General features: G+C 41.8%; 2 protein-coding genes across 2 annotated transcripts; one reads left to right on the top strand and one right to left on the bottom strand.

Moving 5' to 3' along the window:
- Positions 1 to 1596: 1596 nt before the first annotated feature.
- LOC308137275 (diencephalon/mesencephalon homeobox protein 1-A-like) lies at positions 1597 to 3392 on the top strand (the record flags this gene model as incomplete). The annotated part of the gene is made up of 4 exons (XM_080505892.1): positions 1597 to 1750; positions 1909 to 2087; positions 2400 to 2874; positions 2974 to 3392. The coding sequence occupies 4 exons, from the start codon at positions 1597 to 1599 to the stop codon at positions 3390 to 3392; spliced, it is 1227 nt and encodes a 408-aa protein (XP_080362018.1).
- A 6907-nt stretch (positions 3393 to 10299) lies between these two features.
- faah (fatty acid amide hydrolase) lies at positions 10300 to 22069 on the bottom strand. Its single transcript, XM_080506095.1, has 15 exons — positions 21866 to 22069; positions 19664 to 19777; positions 19074 to 19214; positions 18559 to 18692; positions 18232 to 18438; positions 18116 to 18156; positions 17858 to 17982; positions 15215 to 15340; positions 15017 to 15111; positions 14439 to 14538; positions 14254 to 14297; positions 14086 to 14125; positions 13894 to 14002; positions 12858 to 13003; positions 10300 to 10852 (listed from the first exon to the last, which is right to left on the bottom strand). Exons 1-15 carry the CDS (start codon positions 22055 to 22057, stop codon positions 10730 to 10732), a joined length of 1737 nt encoding a protein of 578 aa, XP_080362221.1. The 5' UTR covers positions 22058 to 22069; the 3' UTR covers positions 10300 to 10729.
- Between the last annotated feature and the right edge of the window lie 2705 nt (positions 22070 to 24774).

Genomic DNA, 24774 nt, shown 5'->3' with positions numbered 1-24774 from the left:
TAAATGATCCACAATGTAATTTTGGTGATAAACAACATCTCAGCAAATTGTTTGTTTTGTCTCTAATGTATTCGAATGACTGCATCTTAACGTTTACGAAGCATTATCTGAATGCAAATGTGCTAAATCGTTGCCGTGCACGAGATAAAGAGATCCTGCCCCCGGGTAGTCTTTAGTAAAAGGCTGTATTACTCATAAATTCACGGCAATTAGCATAATTGGGGATAAATCAGAGCCCGAGGCATCTGACATTGTCCTGAAAGAAGAGCGCTTTTTTTGAGTTTTTTTAAAATAGCAGATCAAAAAAAATATAGCAGATTACACGTTTAAAGCCAGAAGCAGATTCTGTCCCAAAAAAATCAACAAAACCTCAACTTGTTGGTGTGAAAAGTGGATATATTATTGCATTAAATGTACGTTTTCTTCGCACACACTGTGGCCTACCTTTCACGCGTATGATAAATGAATGGCCGTGTGCGGTTCAAACCTATTTGCACCCACTTTAGACGGGAGCCCAATTGGGGATCCCATGCACATTTCACGGAGGACCTGTCACACGTCTCCCCGTCAGCCTCCGGGTGTCTGAGACTGATCGCAGAAATAAAAAAAATTAAAAAGCCCTCCACCGCAGCGCACAATCTCTGCGCGCAAAGGAAATATTCTCCTGCACCTTCGGGTGCTCCGTTTAACTTCCACGTTAAGCGTTTCAAATAAACTTGTCAATATATGTAAATATATACATTTAAAAAGAATTAAAAACTGGAAATTATAGACTGCATGTGGGGAATTCTTTAAAAAAAAAAACGGTCCTTTGAGTTCATAGAAACAAAATATCAAAATTTTTCCTCTTGTCTGTATAATAATAATAATAATAATAATAATAATAACAACAATAATAATAATAATAATAAAAGCAGTTTTTTTCAGATTATGCAATAGTTGTGTGTACAAAAATGCAACTACATCTGTTCTGATCTTTAGCAGTAAGCCAGTCTCTTTATAAAAGTGACTGTCGTGAATTTTCTTTCTCAATTTTTCATCGCTCAGCCGATTCGATAAAATAGTTTAAACATTTTGCCACAAAACAGCAGAATAAAAAAAAAATCTGTCATTTCGTTGAGCTCTATAACAAGGCCTACATTTTTCCACTAAAAGATTCTGACAAATGCTTGACTTTGAACGTTTACTGTCTATTTGTTTTTTTTTTTTTAAAAAGTACTTTTGTGTCTATTTTTGATCGGTTTTCGACAGTGAAGGTAAATTGTGAGGGTAGGAAATAGTTTTCTTTTGAAAATGTTGCGATTCTATCGGTTGTTTAACGCTGCCCGTCTGATTTTTTTATCTCAGTAAAATCGTATAATGTACTACATAGTGTCCTGTTAGTAATTATGTCATAAAGCAAAGAAATCAATTCCATTTGATTGTTAGTCCTTAATTCTTGCACTTCACTTGTTGCCATTTACCTTTACCCGGCCACAACACACACTACTGGACTACACATATAAAACACATTGAAATAGATATAACTTTTTTTTGGTTTGTTTGTTTTTAGTTAAAAACATATCGAATGATTGTTCTGCAGACAGTTTTCCGGCCATGCAGCACTACGGGGTGAACGGCTACTCCCTCCACGCCATGAATTCACTGAGCGCCATGTACAACCTCCACCAGCAGGCGGCGCAGCAGGCGCAGCACGCTCCCGACTACCGGCCCTCCGTGCACGCGCTCACTCTGGCAGAGAGACTGGCTGGTAAGCATCTGTTGTTTATTTTAAACTCATTCGACTGACTCAACAAGTGCACCCAGTGATTTATTTAAAAAAAACAACGCCATTCTGCGTGTGGATCGTGCAGGCCCTCGAATTAAACTGGTCGTGTTTCTTGTTTCTCAACGGCTGCACATTTCAAGACATTATTCTTGAGGCCCGCTATGGATCCCAGCACCGAAAGCAGCGGCGCAGTCGGACGGCCTTCACCGCACAGCAGCTGGAGGCGCTGGAGAAAACCTTCCAGAAGACGCACTACCCGGACGTGGTGATGCGCGAGCGCCTGGCCATGTGCACCAACCTCCCCGAGGCCCGTGTGCAGGTAAAAATAATAATAATAATAATAATAGGTTTAAAAAAAAAAAAGCAAGAAAGAAGATAAAAACAACTTACAGGCAAATTTTGAGGGACCCCTGAGGAGAACAATAAGGATGGAGATTGAAACCACAATGCACTTTCTGCTTTATGATTGTTTCTTTTGAGTTTGATTCATCGCCTTGAAAGCTACAAAGTCAATTCTTGCACTGTAATGACTGATAAGTGATGAAGTCTGAGAAGACGCTGGCCTTAAGTTGGTAGGTTTTAATTAGTTCATCGGAGCATCTATTTATGTTTCTATGTGTCCGTGTTCCAGGTCTGGTTCAAGAACCGCCGGGCCAAGTTTCGCAAGAAGCAGCGTAGCCTGCAGAAAGAGCAGCTGCAGAAACAGAAAGAAGCATGCGGAGCTGCCGAGGGCTCAACGGAGGATTCCAAGACCGACCTCACTGCCACCACCAATACCACCACCACCAACACCACCACCTCCAGCACCCTGGCTCCTGAGCCCAACACTCCTCCACCTCCCTCCTCCACCTCCTCCTCGTCCTGCCACTCAGAGACGGAGCGATTGGCAGCGGCGAGGCCCCAGTCTGGAGAGATGAGCGTGGAGGTGAACGTCACCTCCCCCGAGCCGTCAGATAGCGAGTCAGCAGTGGAAGACAGCGCTGACAGGGAGGAGGACGAAATGAGAGGGGAGATGAGGGTGAAGCTAAGAGAGGAGTCTCTTGGGGACGGAGGAGCGCAGCCAGGGAGAAGCTCCCCATCCTGCAAGCGGCTGAGTCCCACATCAGGTAAAAACATCTTTTTTTTTTTTGTTGAATCAGGGAAGATGTGATAATAAAAAGACAATATCAGTGTGCTGAAGTTGTCTTGTTTTGTTGGGCTTCCAGACTCTCCCCTGAGCTCCCCTGCTCTGCCGTCCTCCAGCAGTGTGACCAGCGGTTTGGCACAGGGCAACTCGTACGCGTCGTCGCCCCTCAGCCTCTTCCGGCTGCAGGAACAGTTTCGGCAGCACATGGCTGCCACCAACAATCTGGTGCACTACCCGTCCTTCGACATGAGCACGCCGTCCTCCCTGCCCTACCTGGGCATGAACGTCAACATGCCTTCGCCGCTGAGCTCGCTGCCCTGCCAGTCCTACTACCAAACCCTGTCGCAGGCCCAGCAGGTGTGGAACAGCCCGCTCCTGCAGCCGGCGCCAGGCAGCCTCCCGGGAAGCCTCAACAGCAAGACCACCAGCATCGAAAACCTCCGTCTGAGGGCCAAGCAGCATGCGGCCTCGTTGGGATTGGACACGCTCCCCAACTGAAGCTCGGGATTCCCAGTCGGGCCTCGACGTGAGGGCCGTAGCTACGACTCAAGGACAGTAAATGTGAGAGAGTGACACGGACTCATGTGTCACTTTTGTCTTCATCCCCCCCCCCCCCCCCCCCCCGTCCCTCCCGGCTCAAACACAGCAGCTCTGTGACTCGACCGAGAAACCAAGACGCGCATCAAGACTTTTCGCAGTTTGTGATAAAAGAAACAAAAAGCAAGTGTTGACAACATCTGATTAAATGGGAAATATCTCAATCGAAATGAAAAAAGTTCATAAATCAGCACAGTGTAATAAAAACGGGTGGGGGAAAGAAAAAAAGAAGCACAGCTGAAGACAGTAAATCATAATTTAGACCAGTCACCTTATTGGTCCCTTGTTCGGTTTACGGTTTTCAGAGAGCATTTCCTCCCCTCACACATCATCGGCCATATATATAATATAATATAACATAATAAGGAAAATTGTTAAATCAATGTTTGACGCTCATTCTAACTTGATCTTCCACTGTAAAGTTAGAAAGTCTTGAAATCCAGAGCTGATGAACCTCTTAACGTGAACTATGCATGCATGCCCCCCCCCCCCCCCACTGAAGCATGGCTTACAGCCAGTTGTGGCATTTGCAGCAGGATAAGAATGTGATATCATACATAAAGATCAGATCAGTAAATATAACTCCACTGCCAGCCACAGCTTCTGACCTTTTGTTTTTGCAGTTGACAATTTCCTCGCTTGAGGTGAAAGCGGCCGGCTCAGCCAGAAACGACTGTACATTGTAAATACCCCCCCCCCATATTCATCTCTGCCTGCTTAAAGAGTAACTCCCATGTTTCCTTTTGTGCAACGGATTTAAGAGAAAATGTTCCATTTATTTTGCAATTGTGACTGCAAGCAAAGGACCTAACAGCAGAAGTGAAATATGTGAAGAACATGCAAATGCAGCAGAGCGATATTTTGTTAACTCAGGTGCTATATTCAACTCACCTGACCTACTGAGCCAGTGACTGCAGCTGCCAGCTCTCTCTGTATTATATCACCATAGATTGAAGACATGTATTTCTCAACTGTTCTGATTGTGAGTAATTTATCTGTTTATTGCAAGGGATTAAATCACATATAAAGAATGACTCTTGTTTACAGTGTTTTGGTTGGCAAAGAGCATGAAAAATGTTTGCGTGTACTCGCGTCGCCATGTTTCAAGATCAAATGGCAATATCACCTCTGTAAGAAAGAAAGAAAAAAAACCAAGAATTTGGTGGTGCAAAGCCTCACATTGAACTATCACATGTTAAGTTAAAGGTCTTGTGGATTTGGTGAATCTAAAGACCGTATAGTGTTTAGCCTTTAGGAGGCAGTCACACATTCAAACAAATAATCAACATTCAGACTTTGCAGGAAACTTCTGAAACAAATGTTCAAAGCTTGTTTTCAAGTTGACAAAATCAACATCTGATTGTGCGCTGGATCATCTTTGGCTGCCAGACACAAGGGAATAAAACAAAACCTCCATTTTTTTTATTTTATTTTTGGAAATTTCAGCACATTTATTTTCCCGCTGTTCGAGGTGAAAATTAAATTTGGGTTGATCTGCTCTGCCGTGGACACCTTGATGATCCATAAATAATTTAGGCCAGCGGGGGGGGGTTCTGCTATCCTCAACGGTGAGATTTACACAGCACATAGTGGGGAACCTGCCACTTGTTCACCCAGCGCAGAAGAAATAATCCTAAATGAAATGACTGAGGAACAGTGTCAGGGTCTTAAGAGTCTCCAACCCACCATCTCCCCACCCACTCTTCTTTCTCCCTCTGCTCCCCCTTCTCTCCCTCTCTCCCCGCCCTGTCAGCTGAGGTTTGGCTGCACCGAAACAGAATGCTCTGCCATAAGAAGATTACCTTCGGTTGGGATATCGATGGATTAAGTGAGAATAGAAAGAGATAAAACTGGACTGAAAGGGTTTCTGGAGTCAGCAAAGTTCAGACACCTGTTCTCCCCGGTCTGTCCTGCGTCCTCACTGCATGACCATGAAGATTATATCACTGTCCGCGGACAGAAAGGGAGGTGAGGGGGGGGGTTGGACGGTTGAAACTGGGACAGGTTACAGCACACACAAATCATTTTGGGACCGTAAAAATGATTCTTGTCATCTCTCTTGAGTGATTGTCTGGCAAAATCTAGGAATATGAGGTCAATATGTCATATGAAATGTAGATTTTTTTTGTGTGTGTGTTGGTAAATATGGTAAGGGTGCAAATTAAAGGAAATGGTGTGTGTGTGTGTGTGTGTGTTTGTGAGTGCGCGAGTGTGTGTACGGCAGCTTAAGCCGCTGAAGGTTTCCAGGAGCTCTTTGATGTGTATCTGGGCAATGCGCTATTAGAGGGATTTTCCTAGTTGACAGCTCAGAGAATGTGTGGAGGAATTGCAATGCCAGCAGGCTAAAAGAATGCTGGAAACAGGATTAGGATCATATTCTGGCAGCTCCTGTCACTTCATCAATGGGCTAAGGTTTCCTCAGTGACAGCCCTCCTTCTCTGCCCAGCTAAAACCTTTAGTGGCACCATAAAAGGGGTGAGAGAGGGGAAAAAACAATGATTGAATGGTGTGCTATGATTTCTGTGCTGGGATTGCTCCGAGGGCTTTGTGTTGGGAGGTCTGAGGGGGACGGCATCGATTTGGAAGGAGGGGTCGGTCGTGGGGATGAGAAGAAAAAAAAAAAGTGGGGGCCTTCGCGAGCCTTGGTGGGGGTTGATTCTGGATGTGTGTGTGTGCGTGTGTGTGTGCTTGCTTAGAGATTTTACATGCAAATTCAAGCAGAGGAGCATGTACAGCTTCGTTTTTTTTTTTTAACACCGATGCTTGCGTACAGCAACGTCAGTCTGGCGTCCCGTAAGGGATGGCAGCAACAGCACCAGTAGCTGGGAAGAAAGAAAGCGGTTTGTAAAAGTTCTGCACGCACTCACCAAAAGTTGCTTCTTTTACCTGGTGGTGAAGAAGCACCGATTTACTCATGTAGGAGTTTGTCACTTACACTTCAGGGGTCCGATACCAGAAAGTCATTTTTAGCTTTTATCTAATTTTGCTTTATTAGATTTTACTGATATTCTATATATGTATTGTTAACAAGTTTAGTAAAAAAAATAAATGAATAAAATAAACCAATAAAAGGATTACCCACACTGTTGACTAATCAAAATCACAAACAATCAAGTAAACACAGTAATCAAAAACACATGAACACGAGAACTTTTTTAACTTTTTCACACTCACCTCTTGATTGGCACTGAAGTGGGGTAAAACATATATTTGATCTGATGCCCCACTTGTAGCAAAACTTCCCACGGAGCCCACTACTGAAACATATGATTCAAAGTTGTGGGGCAAAAAGAGATTTCATTCACAATGTAGATGATTTCTTGATATGTTCTTGAGGTCATTTTATGCAACTCAATCACCAAATTTGACTTCTGAAAAACACAAAAAAGCTACAGTATAAACAATTATTTATTCATGCTGCTATTCTATGTATGGCGACTGTAAAAGTGTAAATGGTGACAAATCACAATGCACCTTTTGGAGATAATCAGAAAAAAATATATATATATATTTAATACTGGAAATTCCATGGGAGAGTTCAGATTCTGCAGCAGGGTGGCATTGAATTGAATCAGAAATAAACAATACAACACACACACACACACACACAACACAATCTTGACCTTTATGAAAGTCACCAGGATTTTCTGTGTATCACACAGCAGGTTGAGTTGTACCAAGTTGGATGTTCGGAGAGGATTTTAAAGTGTGGGTTCTTGCGACAGCCACACTTGAGGTTGTGTTCCAGAGGAGCTCCTCTCAACGGGGCTTATAGGGTGGTCTCTGCCATGCATCTTGGACCGACTCCCCCCATGTTGCCAAGACAGCGCCACTAAAATGCCTTCCCTCGAAGTGTAACTCCACACTTTGCTCACCCATGTGAAACAATACTTTCACAATACCACAGGAGTTTGATTGTTGGCGACAAGTTATATAATGCCAGGAATTACAGACTAGCATGCAAATGCTAAATCCCCTCTCTCTTTCTCCTGAGAAGTGGATGAGACGGACTGTATCTGCAGGCTTCACTCCGGCTCCCCAGCTTTGTGCCACAGAGACGTTCTCCTTTCTCCCCCTGACTTGGGTGATAATCCTGACACGCACTGTCTGCATTTTTTACTGTACGTGTTTAAGCGCATTTGCAGAGCATTTATCTCTCCAATGTAAACCAATTTGGCTATAAGGGCCTTGGGCCAAGCAAGGCGCTGGGGGAAAGAAAAGAAAACTCAAACCCAGCAGATGTGCAGCGAGGGGAGGATGGGAGAGTTGGCGCGGACGTGGGGGTTGATGAACAAATGAATGCAGCAAAAAAAAAAAAAAGGCAAAGCGGAACTGTATGGGAGAAAAAGAGTGTCCCTTGTCCGAAGGGTAAGCTTTTGAAACTTGGGATAGGGGCCTTTAAAGCCGATACAACGTGGATCACTGAATTGTTGAGTCACAGAATCTGAGAAAATCATACGGAGCTCCCAGTTAATCCTGTCATAGTGAAATCGGTGGGCATACTTTAGAGATTCCGGCGCCATCTGAAGATATTTGGAGCCTGCTGTATTGACAGAGCTGCTGTTTGATACCGCCTATACACCTGTATCAGCTGTCTGTTAATCTGCCTTCCCCTCCTCCCACTACTCCTCCACAGCACGTGGCCTCTGCTGGTTGTAATGGCTGATGCAATGGACCAAAGACTGAAAAGCTGCCAGTCTTGCTGCTTCTTGATGTCACCTGTAAGTGGCTCTGGTTGCAGAGCAAACTTGTCACTTTGATCATCCGAAAGGCAGAAGCCCTGCTGTGTCAGACATTACCACCTGCAATTCTGGGGAGCCATAAAGACTATGGGCTCCTTGGTCCCTGAAATGGGACATTAAGACAGAATCATCCTAGTTTAGTTGTGACGATATCAAGGTGTTTTATTTGTTGGGACACAGACGGGGTCTGAATGTGTTTGGATGGCTTTTAAAGTACCTGATCTTATTGCCTAAGGTTCCTGTAAATGAGGTGTTTGCTACTGTTATCAATGAGACGTTACATGAGAAGAAGACCCGGGCTTTGCTGGACGCCTTCGCCATACAATTAGGCTCAGATTCAGAAAGGGGCCCCGTACATCCAAGTTCTCCAACTATTCCACTCACTCGCAGGTTTCAGTGTCAAGCCCTGGTTCAGTTATTTCTTCAGTCATGGCAGCCCTGGGCCATCATTACCTTCACCCCAGCTTTCACTTTACAAAAAGTTAAATCATTTTAGTGAAATAAACCTTGAACACCAATGCTTTATCGTTCTGAATGTTGAGATGGATTTTGTTTTAAAGCTTGATCGTGACATTTTGTAGCTTTACAAATGTATATATTTTTTTCGTTTTTGCTATTGTAAGAATCTTGCATACTTTTTTCCCCAAACAAGTGGGGGTCCAACCCCGCCGGCTCACAGAGTGGTTTCCACATGTGGCACCCACAGGTAGTTACAGCAAATGGTCTTCATGCTGATGGGAAGAAACATTACTACCAGTTTACAAAAACCACCACGATCAGTCTTAAAACTGAATGAAAAATTTGAAGTGAAATTTTATCCAAGCCTTTTTCATATCTATACAATAACCATATCCATACAAACTTGGATCTGACATTATTTTGGGTTGCAATTAAGAAAATCTAATTTGATGAAAGTTATTTATAAAAAAAAGAAATGCAAAAACAGTCAGATGTTGTTTATCAGTCCAGCCTGCAGTCATTTCATTAATGTTCAGTGTAATGTACTTTGTTTTGGGCACTATTGTTTGTTAAATTTGAATTCTTCCAGTAGACAATGTTGGGCAAGTTGTGGCCACATGAGGAGGAGTACAGTAAAAATAAGATAAAGCATAGAGCACTAAAACAAGATAAAAATGGCAACACAACTTCAATTTGTAACACATTTTACAAGTCATGTTTTAAAACATATTGAATTTAGAGAAAAAGAAAAATCCATCACACCAGGTTTGATGGGAACCATTAAAATTGGTTTATGCTGGCATAATTGAAAGATAATCTATGAAGTACATCCCCAATGATTTGATACCTGATGCTTATGAAGTGATTTCAACGTGGGCATCATAATACACACACAACTGCCAAATGTTAAATATATTAACGTGGCCAACTTGAAGTTTGAGATTGTGTTTAAATGTGTGTCTGCCACCACTTGTGTCTCAGATCCGGAGGGATTTATGAACAATGTCAAGTTCCCTCTGAAGACCCGAGTCTCTGCAGTGCCTCTTGAAGCTTAATGCTCCCTGACTGAGTGGCACAGCGAGAGCCACACACTCGCTCTCTATGTGTTGCAGATAATGCTAAGAACAACCTCTCAATTCCAGCTCCCTTTCTCGTCTAAATGTGTCTTCCTTCCTCCGCTGCATGCACACGTCCATTTTCGTTCAGTGAGGCACCGGGACAATAAAGAAAAAAAAAGAAAAGCATTGGTGACTATAATGGAAAACACTTACGTTGTCCCTAATGGTCTCCCATTCCAGGAGAGTTGGAAAACAGATGTAAATTTATGTAAACCCAATAGAAACACATATTTACAATGGCACAGGGTAATCAAAATATGAAGATATGGTGCACTGGCTGTGTAGATGGAGGCGCCATGTGTCATTAGTCTCCTTTATCTCTTTTTTGCAATGACATCAGTAATCAGTCACAACAGAGAAAAAAAAAAAAGATCTGCACTTGGCTGTAGTTCATTGATGGAGGTGAGAGTCAAAGCGAAAGAAGGAGATGTGTTTGTTAACACAGTTCCATTCGACATTTATTTAAAAACAATCTGAACAGATGGGACAAGTCAAAATAAAAGGTCATTTAGTTCAACAGTACACCAATAAAAACAATTAAATATGTGTGATCTGAAATATTTCCAAGGCGCCAACATTTCAGTAACTTTGAGGAAACAGTAAGTGGCGTTCATTCCTACTAATCACACCTCTAAAAACACCCCATGCTTAATAGTACAAGTAGTAAAATATACAAGATAAAATATTAAGCTTTAAAAAAAGTTAAAACCTAAAATGAAAATTTAAACCAATTTCTTCCCGAGCCAATTAGCATTGCTAACTTGGTCATGCCCTTCCAATTATGCTTTGGTTTGTGTCGGTAAAGTTACTTCTCTTTACTAAAAGCAGTGGCTTCAGTTGCCTTCATTTTCGAGTAAATTCAAGTTGAGGTCATTTGGATTTCCCCGTCATTTGAAGGCTCCAGGAAAGTAATCTGGCTCTAGTTTCTGCTCTCTTGAACCAGCGTTTCCACTTCTCTCATGAAGCGCAGGCAGAGCTCTTCTTGCCATGGCAGGGCGACACACTGCACCGCCACTGGAAGACCCTCTCCTCCACCCACGGCCTGGAATACAAACTCATACGTTTATAAAGGTTGGCAAAAACATACACCATAGTCTTCTGTCTCCCCCTGCTGACCAAGACTAGAAGTGCACATATACGCAGCAGCAGGCCACAAGCTGCACACTGACAGACAGACCTTGTATTTAACAGCCACACAGAATCCGGCCAAAGGACAGGATATAAACTATACAGATCACAGTCCATCTCACACACTGTTCATAACAAAAGGCACATTTGAGTCAATAATTAACTGAATGTAGCCGTATAAAATGCAAAGGGAGGAAAACATGGCAAGTCAACAGAAAAAAAAAAAGGCGACAGGTACCAGCCACACCTATGTCCGTTTGTTAGTGTGAATGCATGGCATTCACACTCTTGAGATTCAAATCTTTATTATTATTATTCTGTACGTTTTTCAAACCGCTTCTTCTCTGGCAATCTTCACCCGTTCGTAATCATTCAAATATCAAATCGTGCAACTTTTTTGGGACTTTCCGGCTATGTTCTAGCTTTTTGAAATCTCGTCAACTTTTTGAAATATTTTAACTTTTGTGCAACTTTTTTTCCAATGTTAACGGATGGAGAAATGTTTTAACTCGCTATAACTTCTTCAAATCTTAACCGATTTCAACCATTCCACTTTTCAACTGTTCCACTATTTCAACTGTTGAAATTTTTTGAAATTTGTACAAGTTTTTGACACTTTTTCAACCTTTTCAACTGTTTCAACTTTTTGAAACTTGTTCAACTTTTTGCACTTTTTTTTTTTAACTGTTTGCACTTTTGTTTTTTAACTGTTTGCACTTTTGTTTTTTAACTGTTTGCACTTTTTTTTTTTTTAACTGTTTGCACTTTTTTTTTTTTAACTGTTTGCACTTTTTTTTTTTTAAACCGTTTGCACTTTTTTTTTTTTTAAACCGTTTGCACTTTTTTTTTTTTAAACCGTTTGCACTTTTTTTTTTTTTAAACAGTTTGCACTTTTTTTTAACTGTTTGCACTTTAACTGTTTGCATTTTTTTAACTGTTTGACACTTTTTAAAAAAGTTGTACAAGTTTAAACTCTCAGTCTACACCAGAGACGGGTCGCCAGGACAAAGCAGTACAGCTTACCTGCCGCAGGCAGGCAGGACAAATCATTACAGTCTACCGGCCGCAGGTAGCATTACAGTTTGCCAGCAGCATTCACACTATCATGCATTTGCCGCGGGAAATGCAGATCATCTAGTTAAATGATGTTCTTTGTCAAAACAAAATGTATACCTCCGTTTGTAGGAAGAAAAAAATCCTCCCATTGTACACATTTTCTTTCTAAATGTAAAAACAAGCAATTCAAAACTTAGTACTTAAAATCAAATGCGTTGGATTTCAAATATGGAAAAAAAAGTCTGCCGATTATAATATATGCCAACATACAAATAATGTGGCCTCTGACTTTGAAAGTTGCAAAACATGTGCAGTTTCAACAGAAAGAACAGTCACAGTCCAAGTACATTTTATTTGACTAATAAACTGTAAAAGTCGTGTCATTGTGACAGACAGGAATTACAGCTGTGGGATGAACTATTCATACATAGATTGCAGTTTATATTTGTTGTCGTTGCCAAAACAAATAATTTCTGCAAATGCTGTACTGAAAAACAAATGGTGATGAGGAAGAGAAAAAAAAAAAAACCTTCCACCACGTTTGCGTTTAGTTTGTGTTCTAACCTCGAGGCTACTACTGCCTAAACACTTTGACTTCATTGCATAAGCAATACACAAGCAATACGCATGTAAGTGGCAATATTACACTGCAAAACTTTAAAGATGCGTTTCCATTTTTAATGGTAAAACATTAACATCTGTGGATAGACTTTTGCTTCAGTTCAATTTTAGTTTCAGGACTTGAAAGGGATGTTAAATGAAAAATGACAACACCTGTCATGGACTCTTCGCTGTTGTTATTGATGTCGAGGGCTGCAACACAACGCCTGTTCCCTCCTGTGCAACTGTTAAGTGTTGTTTACCTTCTTGAAGCATCTGTCCCAGACATCTCGATAATAGCCTTCGTAGTGCTCCAGTTCCTCCTCATCCTCCGTTGTTACAGTGGAAACGGGAACAATGCCAGCAGGAAAGTTGAGTCCATTGTAAACCGCAGTTATGCTGATGCAATCTGAAGGGACAGTAATTGTACGTGTGTGTTCAATGTGTTGTACACTTCAAATATTTTAGGGGCATTGGTGCACATACCTGTATAATTAATAACTTTTTATGGTGTGTATACATATACCTTCATCTGATGCTCTTCCAGCTAGGAACATTAACAGGTAAAATCATGTCCCACAGTAAAATGCTGGGTAATAACCTCCGAAAGAAGACATATGGGTTAATTTTGTACCTTTATGTGGGTACATTTTGCACCAGATTGAATCCCCAATGTAAAATAATTTTTCCCCTAAGGTTCATTTTATTCCTACTGGAGCATGTCCTTGATACGTCTACCCATAGCAAGTTGTAGAATCTTGAAATGAATCCCAAGAATTGTATCATTACTTTTACACAAGAAAGCCCCATGTGCTCCCAACCTTATAGCTGTTAGTTCAGTTACAAGGTGACGACACAAAACTGATCGGTAGGAATTAAGGAGCACCCAGAGAAAAGAGCTGACACAACTTGCAGAAACTTCATGGTTAATCCCAATGAAATTAATTAAAAAAACGATACCTCATCATGAAAGACAAAGTTCAGTTGAACCAACTATTTAAAAGATGGATTATATCCCTCAAAAGGATAAAAAAAAAAAAGAAGTTATACTGTCCACAAAACTACTCTTTAGATCTTCTACCACAACTCCGCATCAAGACACTACAATGATATAAAGTATATGCAGAAGCAAACGTATGCTTAACACTACATTTTTCACATTTGGAATTATTTTGAAGACGACGTGTGTTAAACTGGTGACTTGATCAACTTTGGTCGCCCACACACGTATCCTCAAATGGTCTGAAAGAAAAAAAAAAAAAAAAAAAAACAGCCTTCAAGCTACTCAGGGAAACATACGTGGAATCTTGTAACTTTCGTAGGATTGGTAAGCTGGTCCCAGTGCAGGGCAGAGGATCACATCGATCTTGCTTTTCCTCCAATGGGCTATTGTCTGATCAGTGTATTCCTGACGGAAGCACAGAGACGACACAGTCACCCTTCATGCATTGAGACGTGTCCAACAATCATTCGAAGACAAACCAGCAGTACCTCAATAAAAACGTGGTTCTCCCACACATTTCGAACAGATCTGAAATAGAGCAAAAACACAAGTAAATTGTCGTCATTTGTTGATAGAGATTCTAAAAATAAAACAGCCCACCCCCAAAACCACAAAAAGAAAACAACAAAAAAACATGTTTGAGAATTTGTTTTTACCCTACTCCACAGGCTGCTTTGATCCTTTTAGAAATACGGTGACACTGTAAAAACATAAAAATAGTATTAACACAGATTGTGATTGACTGATGCCCGGACAATAAATAATTCCAGCAGTTTTACTTTGACCTTTTGGGACATAATTGAAAAAAGTACAGTATTTAGTCAGTCGAGTCTGAGCTCACCACAGGACTGAGGAGGAAAGCCACAGCTTTTTTCAACCAGTTGGGAAGTCTTAGAACAAAACGCTGATTTGCAAAAACAGGGTCCCATGGTTCTCCTTTCCTAAAAAAAAAACAAAAAAAAAAAAAAGAAAGAAAAAGCAATGAATCATGAGCACCACAACACAAAGTTAGTCCAGAAAGTTTTGTTACGACTGTGGCTGTACTTCGTATTGTGGGGGGGGGGGGGGGGGGGGGGGGGGGGGGTTGTCACAGAACATTATAGACACACATCTGGACCTATTGGAAATATGAGAGCAAATGTACTGAAGTGAGTTATAAATATAAATAAAGAATAAAGGCATTTAATTGGAAAATAGGACTCAGACCTTCATTCTTCTGAAACGTCAGCATGTCAGTTAAGATCCTGGAGTAGTGTAGGGGCTTAAATCATTGGCTTAGCCTCTACAAGCAGCTTGTTCATTTTTTGTGAAGCTTATACAACTGAGATCATGGCTCCCCCTACAAATTGCATTCAACAAAATGTTGATCATTTAGCTTAACAACAAATAACTTCTCTATATTAAAAAGGAATTACTCACAGTTGGTCAAGAAGAGTCGAACCTCCATCTGCAACCACGCCCCTTTCCAGTTCAAACAAGAAATCCTCTGTAGTCATGGGTTCGTAAGGCACCAACTGAAAGCAATAATAGCCACATCATACAACATGTGATTCACTTGACTTTTTATGATGTTGACATTCTAGTATGCAAGCATGTTTGTGTGGTGTGAGCTCTTACAACATGTCCTGCATTCTCCAACAAAGCTTTAGTCTCCCTGACGGCACGGGCCATGCTTGGCGAAGGTTGTGTGACGCCGTCATTGATCACGTATCCAATCCTCAGAGGTGTAGAGCTCTCGTAGATCTAAACATAAGGCAAGGCATTCATACTGGATTGCCCTCTCACATGCATGTACACACACTATAAATAAAGCCTTAAATAGAGCACCGCAAATTCAGGTTACCGTCATAAACTTTGGAGGAATTAAAACAAAAGATGAGCCTAAACTGAATGTGGACGTTAATAAACTTTGTGGATAGGACATAAAAAAGGTAACACCTTGATGGTTGTGTAAAGGGCTAAAACAAAAAAAAAAGAAAGAAAGAAAAGGCCTAGATGCCTTTATACAACCATCTAAGCCAAGCCAAACAACTCATGTTTAAGTTTTATAGAAGGAAAGCCCAAGGGTGGAACAAGCACCCACAAGTATGAAATGCTTGCTGGTCTGGTTCAATGTGCTAACACCTAATTTACCCTGTTACAAAAGTGCATCTGTGAAAACTCAGCGAAGAAGCAAACCTCCCCGAGCAAACCATGCTGTGACTATAAAATAGATTGTATGCTACAACAATGAAGACAAACACTGCCAATACAAATTTTACCTCTTAAATAAACTGGCAAAGAACTAAAAAGAACAAATACAAGTGAAAACCAATTTAAAAAAACATCGACTTCCAGACTGCAGGTACAGACGTGTAATTTGAAGTACAGACACCCTAGTTTTGCATTTGTCTGAAGATGAGGTCTCCGAAGTTACATTCCTGGAGGAAAAAGGCTTGTATAGAGTCAACTGTGTTCAGGCGATGAGTCAGTGTTCCCCTGCAGCAGGATTCAAGAGAAGCCAATCCATACATTAATCTTTCATCTTGTTTCCACGACATACAAAACGAGTTCAACCGCAAACCTTTCTTCACTTTTGGGCTTCGCTCCACAGCAACTATGACTGCTGAACAGCATTCACTGTTGCATGCATTTATTTTATTTTTTTAAATGACTGCATTTCATTAAATTATTCACAGATTTTATTTCCCTTGCTTGTTATTTAGTATTGGTTGCTGATGTAAATGTAATGTAGAAATTGCTGCTTTTTAATGTCAAAACACAGAAATAAATATTATCCATCCATCCATCCATTGGCTACCGCTTTATCCGGGGCCGGGTCGCGGAGGCAGCAGTCCAAGCAGAGTTGCCCAGACTTCCCTCGCCTCAGACACTTCCTCCAGCTCCTCCGGTGGCACCCCAAGGCGTTCCCAGGCCAGCCGAGAGACATAGTCCCTCCAGCGTGTCCTGGGTCTGCCCCGAGGCCTCCTACCGGAGGGACATGCCCGAAACACCTCCCTCGGGAGGCGTCCGGGGGGCATCCAAAATAGATGCCCGAGCCACCTCAGCTGGCTCCTCTCGATGTGGAGGAGCAGCGGCTCTACTCCGAGCTCCTCCCTGGTGACTGAGCTCCTCACCCTATCTCTAAGGGTACGCCCAGCCACCCTACGGAGGAAGCTCATTTCAGCCGCTTGTATCCGGGATCTCGTTCTTTCGGTCATGACCCATAGTTCATGACCATAGGTGAGGGTAGGAACGAAGATCGACCGGTAAATCGAGAGCTTCGCTTTTTGGCTCAGCTCCTTCTTCACCACGACGGACCGATACAACGTCCGCATAACTGCAGACGCTGCACCGATCCGCCTGTCGATCTCACGCTCCATCTTTCCCCCACTCGTGAACAAGACCCCAAGATACTTAAACTCCTCCACTTGGGACAAGGGCACTCCACCGACCTGGAGGGGGCAAGCCACCTTTTTCCGGTCGAGAACCATGGCCTCGGATTTAGAGGTGCTGATCCTCATCCCAGCTGCTTCACACTCGGCTGCGAACCATGTCAGTGCACGCTGGATGTCCAGGCTTGATGGGGCCAACAGAACCACATCATCCGCAAATAGCAGAGATGAGATTCTGTGGTCCCCAAACCGGACCCCCTCCGGCCCCCGGCTGTGCCTAGAAATTCTGTCCATATATATGATGAACAGAACCGGTGATAAAGGACACCCCTGCCGGAGGCCAACGTGCACAGGGAACAGGTCCGACTTACTGCCGGCAATGCGAACCAGACTCCTGCTCCGGGAATACAAGGACCGAACAGCCCTCAACAAGGGACCCCGGACTCCGTACTCCCGGAGCACCCCCCACAGGACATCTCGGGGGACGCGGTCGAACGCCTTCTCCAGATCCACAAAACACATGTGGACTGGTTGGGCGAACTCCCACGAACCCTCAAGCACCTGGTGGAGGGTATAGAGCTGATCCAGTGTTCCACGACCAGGACGAAAACCGCATTGTTCCTCTTGGATCCGAGGTTCGACTAACGGTCGGACCCTCCTCTCCAGTACCCTGGAATAGACTTTCCCGGGGAGGCTGAGGAGTGTGATCCCTCTGTAGTTGGAACCCACCCTCCGATCCCCCTTCTTAAAGAGAGGGACCACCACCCCGGTCTGCCAGTCCAGAGGTACTGTCCCCGCCCGCCACGCGATGTTGCAGAGTGCGGGGACAGTAAATAAATATTAATTAAAGTGAAACATTTGACCAATTCTACAGCAGATGACCCACCAGCTTATTGAAGGGTAACGGTGGAACAGTGGGGTCCAAGAAGAACATGTCATCACAGAGAAGGGCCTCCATGACGCAAGCCAGACTGTCGACATCCCTTGCCATGGGTCCAATAGTTGACTTAACTAATTTTATTTTTTTTAAAAGAAGAAAGAAATGGATCACGTGTCAGTAAATACATGCCAATTTGATCACCTTATGATGAGAAGACTTAGTTTTTGCTGCATGTGTCAGTGGGACACAATTCAGTCCCCTCACCTGACTTTTGTCCCGGTAAAATGGAACAGACGCCCTGTAAACTGATGAGCGAGATGTCAGCAAGCAAATATCAAAGTCCAATGAATTTCTGCATGAAAGCTATGCGAAACACTTGCCTCAGCCGGCCCGATGTCGGCTTCAAGCCACAAATTCCACAGAAGGAGGCAGGAACTCGAATACTGCCCCCGATGTCAGTGCCGAAACCAATCAGCGATCCTCCCCCACCGATGAGAGCCCCCTCCCCACCAGATGAACCTCCAGGGGACTTGCGGGCGTTATGAGGGTTGACAGTCTCTCCAAAGATGGGATTACTGCAGTCGAGGCTAGAATTGAGAAAAGCATGAGCATCTCAGCCTGTAGCCAAGCACTTAACCGTGATGACTGTCAGGACAGTCTATACATTTAATTTAATATTCCAAGGCATTAACAGATGGATTATTTACCTTAGCAAGGCTTGGGGTACGTTGGTTTTCACAAAAGGGATAGCTCCTTGCTTCTTCAAGACTTCAACAAGGACACTGTTGTTTTTTGCAGGTTTGTCCAAATGAGTGGTGACGCCACAAGTACTGTCATAATCCTAGATTTGTAAAATGAAAATGGGGATGGAGCATAGTGTGACATGACAGCACAAATATCTAAACATGAGGTGAAATGACCAAACATGCTCAAGGCTTTTCAGTCAAATACAGAACCGCATATAGTCATGTCAAATGTAGAAAGTTAGTACTTTTACTCCATAGGCTTCATTTTGGGTTACGTTTAAATGTACATTTAAAAAGCAAACCAAAAAAACAACAACACTGTTCTTGAGATTCAGCAAAACTGAGCATTCCAAAACCAACAATGGTAGAGCACAAAGAAAACAAAGTTCTTAAACTCTGCCAGAGGCGTCTTTAAGTCAAACAATTTAAATGATCACATAACTGAATAAAGATAGATGAAGCCTAACCGCAGATACCTTGCAGTCAATGTTTTCTTTGATGCTCACTGGCACTCCATATAAGGGGCGGTTCCTGCTGGGTCCCACAGTTTTCGCCTCGTCAAAACTCTCCAGCAAAACTTCTGTGCAGCAGTTTAATTTAGTCTGCAAAGCTAAAGTCTGTCAAAAGAAACAACACCGGTTCAAAGTTACACCAACAGTCTAGAAAAACAAAGGTTAAATCAAGCCATGAGTTTACTTTAAGAAGAAAATCCAAAATGGAGTGCTAAGAAGAAAATAGTCATTTGAGGGGTATATTAAAATTCCGTAGCATGCGGCGGCGTTTCAGTCAGAGTCAAGCTCATTTCAATGACGACACCAAGACCAGCAATGGAAACAGTGTTGCCAGATCATATTGACAGTTTCCGGCCCCATCACATCTTAGAACCCGCCCATTCCGATAAAAACCAGCCCAAACCACGAAGTTGCCAGACACCCATGCAAACCGCAAAATGATAAACACGTGCAAAATCACCCCCACCCCCCCCCCCCCCCCAGTGATGTAACTGGAGTATCACAATCTACAAAGAAATGGTGTGAATGTCTGAGGTGAACGCTGAATGCTGAACCTTTTCCATATAAGAGAACAAGACTTCCTGGGGGCTCAGCGAGCCCTGCTGCAGTTTCACTTGAAGCTCCTTCAAGGGCAGTGCCTGAATCCCAGTGGTGTCAGTTGTTGGATTCTGGAAGACAAATGACAGAAGCCCTTTAGCTCATTATCACATTGATAATTAAAGGAGAAACATCAATTTCCTGACCCGTTTGCCTGAACCCTACATTCCTGGATGAATATTTATTTATCTAGCCATTATATACTTGGGTTTACAGATAGTGAGGGGGTGAGTAAGACTTTTTTTTTTATCATTCTTGTGTCTTTTTTTACAGAGGTGATTCACACGTCCGTGAAGCTGCGTGCTACTCCACACTAAACTCGCTGAAAATAGTCCCAATCATTTGTGCTGTGTTAGAGCTGAAAAAAAAATTGCAGTTTGTGCTGCGTTTATGACATCAGGCAGACCCCATATCGTCCAAAGTGAACAAAAATTGTTTGTACCGCTTCTTTGTCTGACCTTCTACCAGGCTTCGAGTTCCGGTGTCCTGCAGGTTTTAGCTCTCTCTGAGCTTCCCACACTTCAAATCTGATGTTGATGTCATCCTAAACGAGCCAATTAAGGAGGCCCTTATTGCCTTCAGGTGTGATGCAATTGGTAGAAACCTAAAACATGCAGGACACCGGACCTCGAGGCCCGGAATTGAGGAAGCCTGATGTGCACCTTGGTCCGATTCAGCAATTGGCAAGCATGTGGCTGGCTTGTCAATATTTTTACTACGCGAAAATATTGAAACAGCGGAATGAAAAGGATCCGAACAAATGTATCCTCTCCAAAAAAAAAGTGCATCATGTGTCATTCAATGTAGATTAATGTCTACATTTGCCAAAATCTGTGAAGAACCGGGGACCTTTGTGGGTACATTCAGGATATGTTTGGAGTCATTTAAAATGGGGAATTACTGTAATTTGCAGACTAGAAATGACGGTACTAAAAAAATGATTCATAGCATTCAGTGCATTTCTTTGCAGATAATGAAGGAATTCACATACTGACACAGGTATTGCCTCTTTTGAAGAATGACACAAATGTGTCCAGCTGTACAACCAGTTGACTGGTCAAAAGAGACCGAAACGGTTTGAAATGAGTATCAGATCACACAAGTGAAGAGATTCTGGCCGTGTGAGAGCAGCCACTGTGGACACAGTTGTGAAAATATTCAGTCCAATCCTGTATTATTTACAAATTGGTGTCGATACAAATTGGACACATTCTCACCGTTTATGGCTACATTGTAGTCGAGCCACAAGGAAACAAAGTGTTTTGCTCTTGGTCACACAGTAAATTACTTAATGTCAAAAATGTATTTGGTCTAAAAATAGTATTGCATTACAGGAAACAGATATTTGATGTGAAAATAATCAAAGACAAATGCTTTCTAATGAATGTGCACTATACAAGCCTCCATGCAAGTATTTCCAAAAGCCAGTTTGGAGGACTGACATGTTCATCTATGCTACAGTCATGTTTGCAACAAGTACAGACATATAGTAAGACGTTTAATTGCCAAACTATTTGACGTCTGAGATTCATTATGCAACTACGTCTTCACTGGTCTGAACATGTAAAGAATATACTATTGAATATTTTAGATCCAGTGGTTAAATAAAAATTTAAAAATCTATTTCAACCATGTTACACTACTTTGCCATCATGCATAGTTATTTATATTAAAAACTAAGTGAGAAAAATATCAGTTCTATATATATATATATATATATATATATATATATATATATATATATATATATATATATATATATATATATATATATATATATATATATTTTAACATAATGCAAAATATTTTCCCACACATTATTGTGCCTAAAGGGTTGTCTGAAAGTCAAACAAACTTTGGCCGACAAAGGCGACCCCACCTTTAACAAACACATAATTATGTGTGAAAAAGTCGAAATAATAATATTTAAAAAACAAAAAGACTTTATTTTGTTTTTGCTGGCCCCCTCAACGCTCTTGCGTCCGTACAAATATGTCTTTCTAAAACATATTCATAGTCACTTAAACTTCCCTGAAGTTAGAGGGTGTGAAAATCTAACACACCCAGAACTGGTTTGACGGCGGAAGGGCTGGGTGATAGTGGAACACCCGAATCAGAAAAAAAGTACACAGAGTCCCACTTGACGATCAGCCGCTCACCTCTTCCTTAAACTGCAGCACCAGCTGACCGGCTCGTCTGAAGCCCTTCTCCCTCTTGTCACGAGCTTCTTGGATCTTCCGCTTACACGCGCTGCTTTTCACCTTCTTGTAGAGCAGCACGGCTGCTCCCAGGAAACACGCCACGGCCGTCCACAGGGCCACGCTCATCGGGGTGACGCTCCAGTAAGCCATCGCTCTCCTCTCCTCTCCTTTCCTCTCTGACTGATCTTGGCTCTCTAGCGCGTGTTGGGCTGTTTGGAGCAGCCAATGAGCTCTGACTTCCGGTCGAATGGCAAGTTAAGTGAAGTTGTTTGCTCAAGTCACTTCTCAAAGGGTTCATCCATCACATTTCATGCATGATTGCGCGCAAAATAACGAATGCTGACATTTGTTCATTTTAGGGTTTTACATTGAAGCTGCTGCCGCATCCTTCGAATGAACGTTTCCATTCATTTGATTATTATTATTTAATTAGTCTTTTTGTGTTTGTGTCAAACGTCTTTGGGTGCGCAAAAAAAGCGCTATATTTGTTTGATGTATTATTATTATTAAAATGAAAGCTGCACACTGAAAAATTTAAACTTCTTACCTCCTTTTGAGTCTCTTTACAGACAGTTACACAGAATTGTGGGAATGCTGGAAGAAATCACACAATCACTTTCCAGTCTTTTATTTTTGGCTCACTTCTTCTTCTACAGTTTTTATCCCATTTTGACCATTGTGATATTCAAATATGCCACAGAGTGCATTTCTGCACAATTTCAAGCGATGAATATAAGATGACTGAATTTGCTTGTGTGGTTAAAGTTCAACAGTAATGTTTTAAATCCTGCGGATTGGGAAGGTTTTGTATGAATTCAAACATAGATGTTTCCTGCTGAAATCTTTGTAATGTGTCAGCTAAATGAATGACATCCATCACGGATGGTTCATTATCATAATTGTTGTTCTTTGGGGTTTTATGGAAGTTTGCATTCATAAACTCGCATTGCCGCCATCTGCTGGTTCTAGCTCTCGTCATTCTTTCCCACCGCTCTCGTCGGAGGATGTCATAATGTATAATGTCTAGAATGTATTATTCTATGGTCCCTGATGACTGTTTCTCTTCTCCTTCTTTACTTGGGTTCGAAGTTTCACTCCCACCACCTGCTGGTTGCAGCGAGTCAGGAAGCAGGTATTTTGAATGCAATATACTGTGACTATAAATAAAATGTGTTATTAATAATGTGACTAAATATATGAAGTGTGATGTTGTGATTTTTAGCATCGGTTTGAGTTCATTGTTGCCATTTAAATTAGATATGGGTTGCATTTTGCAGAGGTGGATAGAGGAGTAAAATATTCTACTTAAGTAAAAGTACAATTACCTCGATACAATTTTACTCAAGTACAAGTAAAATTACCAATTTGAAAATATAATCAAGTAAAAGTAAAAAGTAGCTTGTGTAAAAGGCACTCGGATTAAAAGTTACTTACTTTTTTGATGGCAGAAGAATGGTGTCAACCTAGTAGCTCAATAAAGTAATTCTTGAGACTACTCAGTATCTGTAATATTTATTGAGGTATGGATGATTGTTATTTTCAATCACTTTAACTTCTCTGAGCGGCACAACCAGAGCCATTTGTTGAATTGTGTTTTAAATACATATGCAATAGACTATTTTAAGGACAGGCGAATGCAGGGTTTTTTTTTTGCCTGGCTGACATGTTTTGTCTGCGACTGCTGCCTTCTTCAGAGCATCATCTGAAGTGTCAAAGTGACCAAATCCACAATGACTGAACATGTTAAGTTGCTGCAGTTTAGGATTGTTGGTAGACTTATGTATTCCCTTGAGGCTTATCTCATTTCTCACATTCTCAAATGGTATCATTACATATTGAAGGAATGGTAAGCATTATGCTCAACTGAGCTATAATGCTACTCAGTTTGAACAACAGAATAGGGGCCTGAACCAGGGGAGTCATGGAGACATCCGTATCAGTTATGTGAAACACCTGCAGGAGACACTTGCTGGGGAGTCACGGTTGTCCTTGAGATAAGAACTGAAGAATTAAATTTTGCCTCTCAGCTTCTCCGGACACATCTCTCACACACAAATGAAAAAAAAACCAAACTGACCAATTGCGAAAAGACCAACCCAATGTTAGTGTTGGGACCATTATGTCCTCATATGGATCACTATTTATGTTTTGGTTGGCTATCAATAATGATTAATAATTATCAAAGATAGTTATTAATAATGTTGAAATTTAATCTGATCTGTATCAGATACCTCGGAGCACCACCTGTCGTAACAGGAAATGATAGCCAATTCAGTTATATCAGTCTCATAAGATATACTAAACAGTTAATCAGGAATTTGAATTAATAGTGAAATTAATTACAATTACCAGAATTAACAGTAAAGCTTGAAGGATTTTGGAGTTCTTAACACAGAAGAGGTCGACATTTCATTCACCTTTGTGCACATTAATACAACAGCAAGTATGATTCCAAAAATATATTTATTAACAATGAAAACAAATAAAACACAGATTCTAACTACCTATATACAGCTGGGTGTGTGTAGGTGCATGTGTGTGTGTGTGTGGAGAGAGAGAGAGAGAGAGAGAGAGAGTTGGAGGGAGTGTGTGTGTGTGACGTGTGATGGAACTACAAAACAAGATGGCGGATCACAAGAAACTACATTCCAAATGGAGGTTGTCAGAGAACAGGAAGTCTGTCCTTTACAGCTCGGCCATGTGCTGATAGCAAAAGAACAATAGAAGCTAGCCACAGCATCTGCTTCTGTGTGTCTCTGCTAAGGGACCATTTCTAGAATGAGTTTATGTGAATGAGACTTGTCTTGTAAAACGTCAGGAGTCGTCAGATGGTGTTCGGTTACTGTGTGATGTTGTCTTTGATGTGA

This window comes from Blennius ocellaris, assembly GCF_963422515.1.
Source record: "Blennius ocellaris genome assembly, chromosome: 12".
Lineage (NCBI taxonomy): Eukaryota > Metazoa > Chordata > Actinopteri > Blenniiformes > Blenniidae > Blennius > Blennius ocellaris.
This window is presented reverse-complemented; position numbering and strand designations above follow the sequence as displayed.

Coding starts and splice junctions, on each gene's coding strand:
- faah (XM_080506095.1), bottom strand. CDS start 22,057: ATGGCTTACTGGAGCGTCACCCCGATGAGCGTGGCCCTGTGGACGGCC. Junction 18,157..18,231: donor CCGACATCGGGCCGGCTGAG/GCAAGTGTTTCG, acceptor CTCGCTCATCAG/TTTACAGGGCGTCTGTTCCA. Junction 15,112..15,214: donor TGGAGAATGCAGGACATGTT/GTAAGAGCTCAC, acceptor TATTGCTTTCAG/TTGGTGCCTTACGAACCCAT.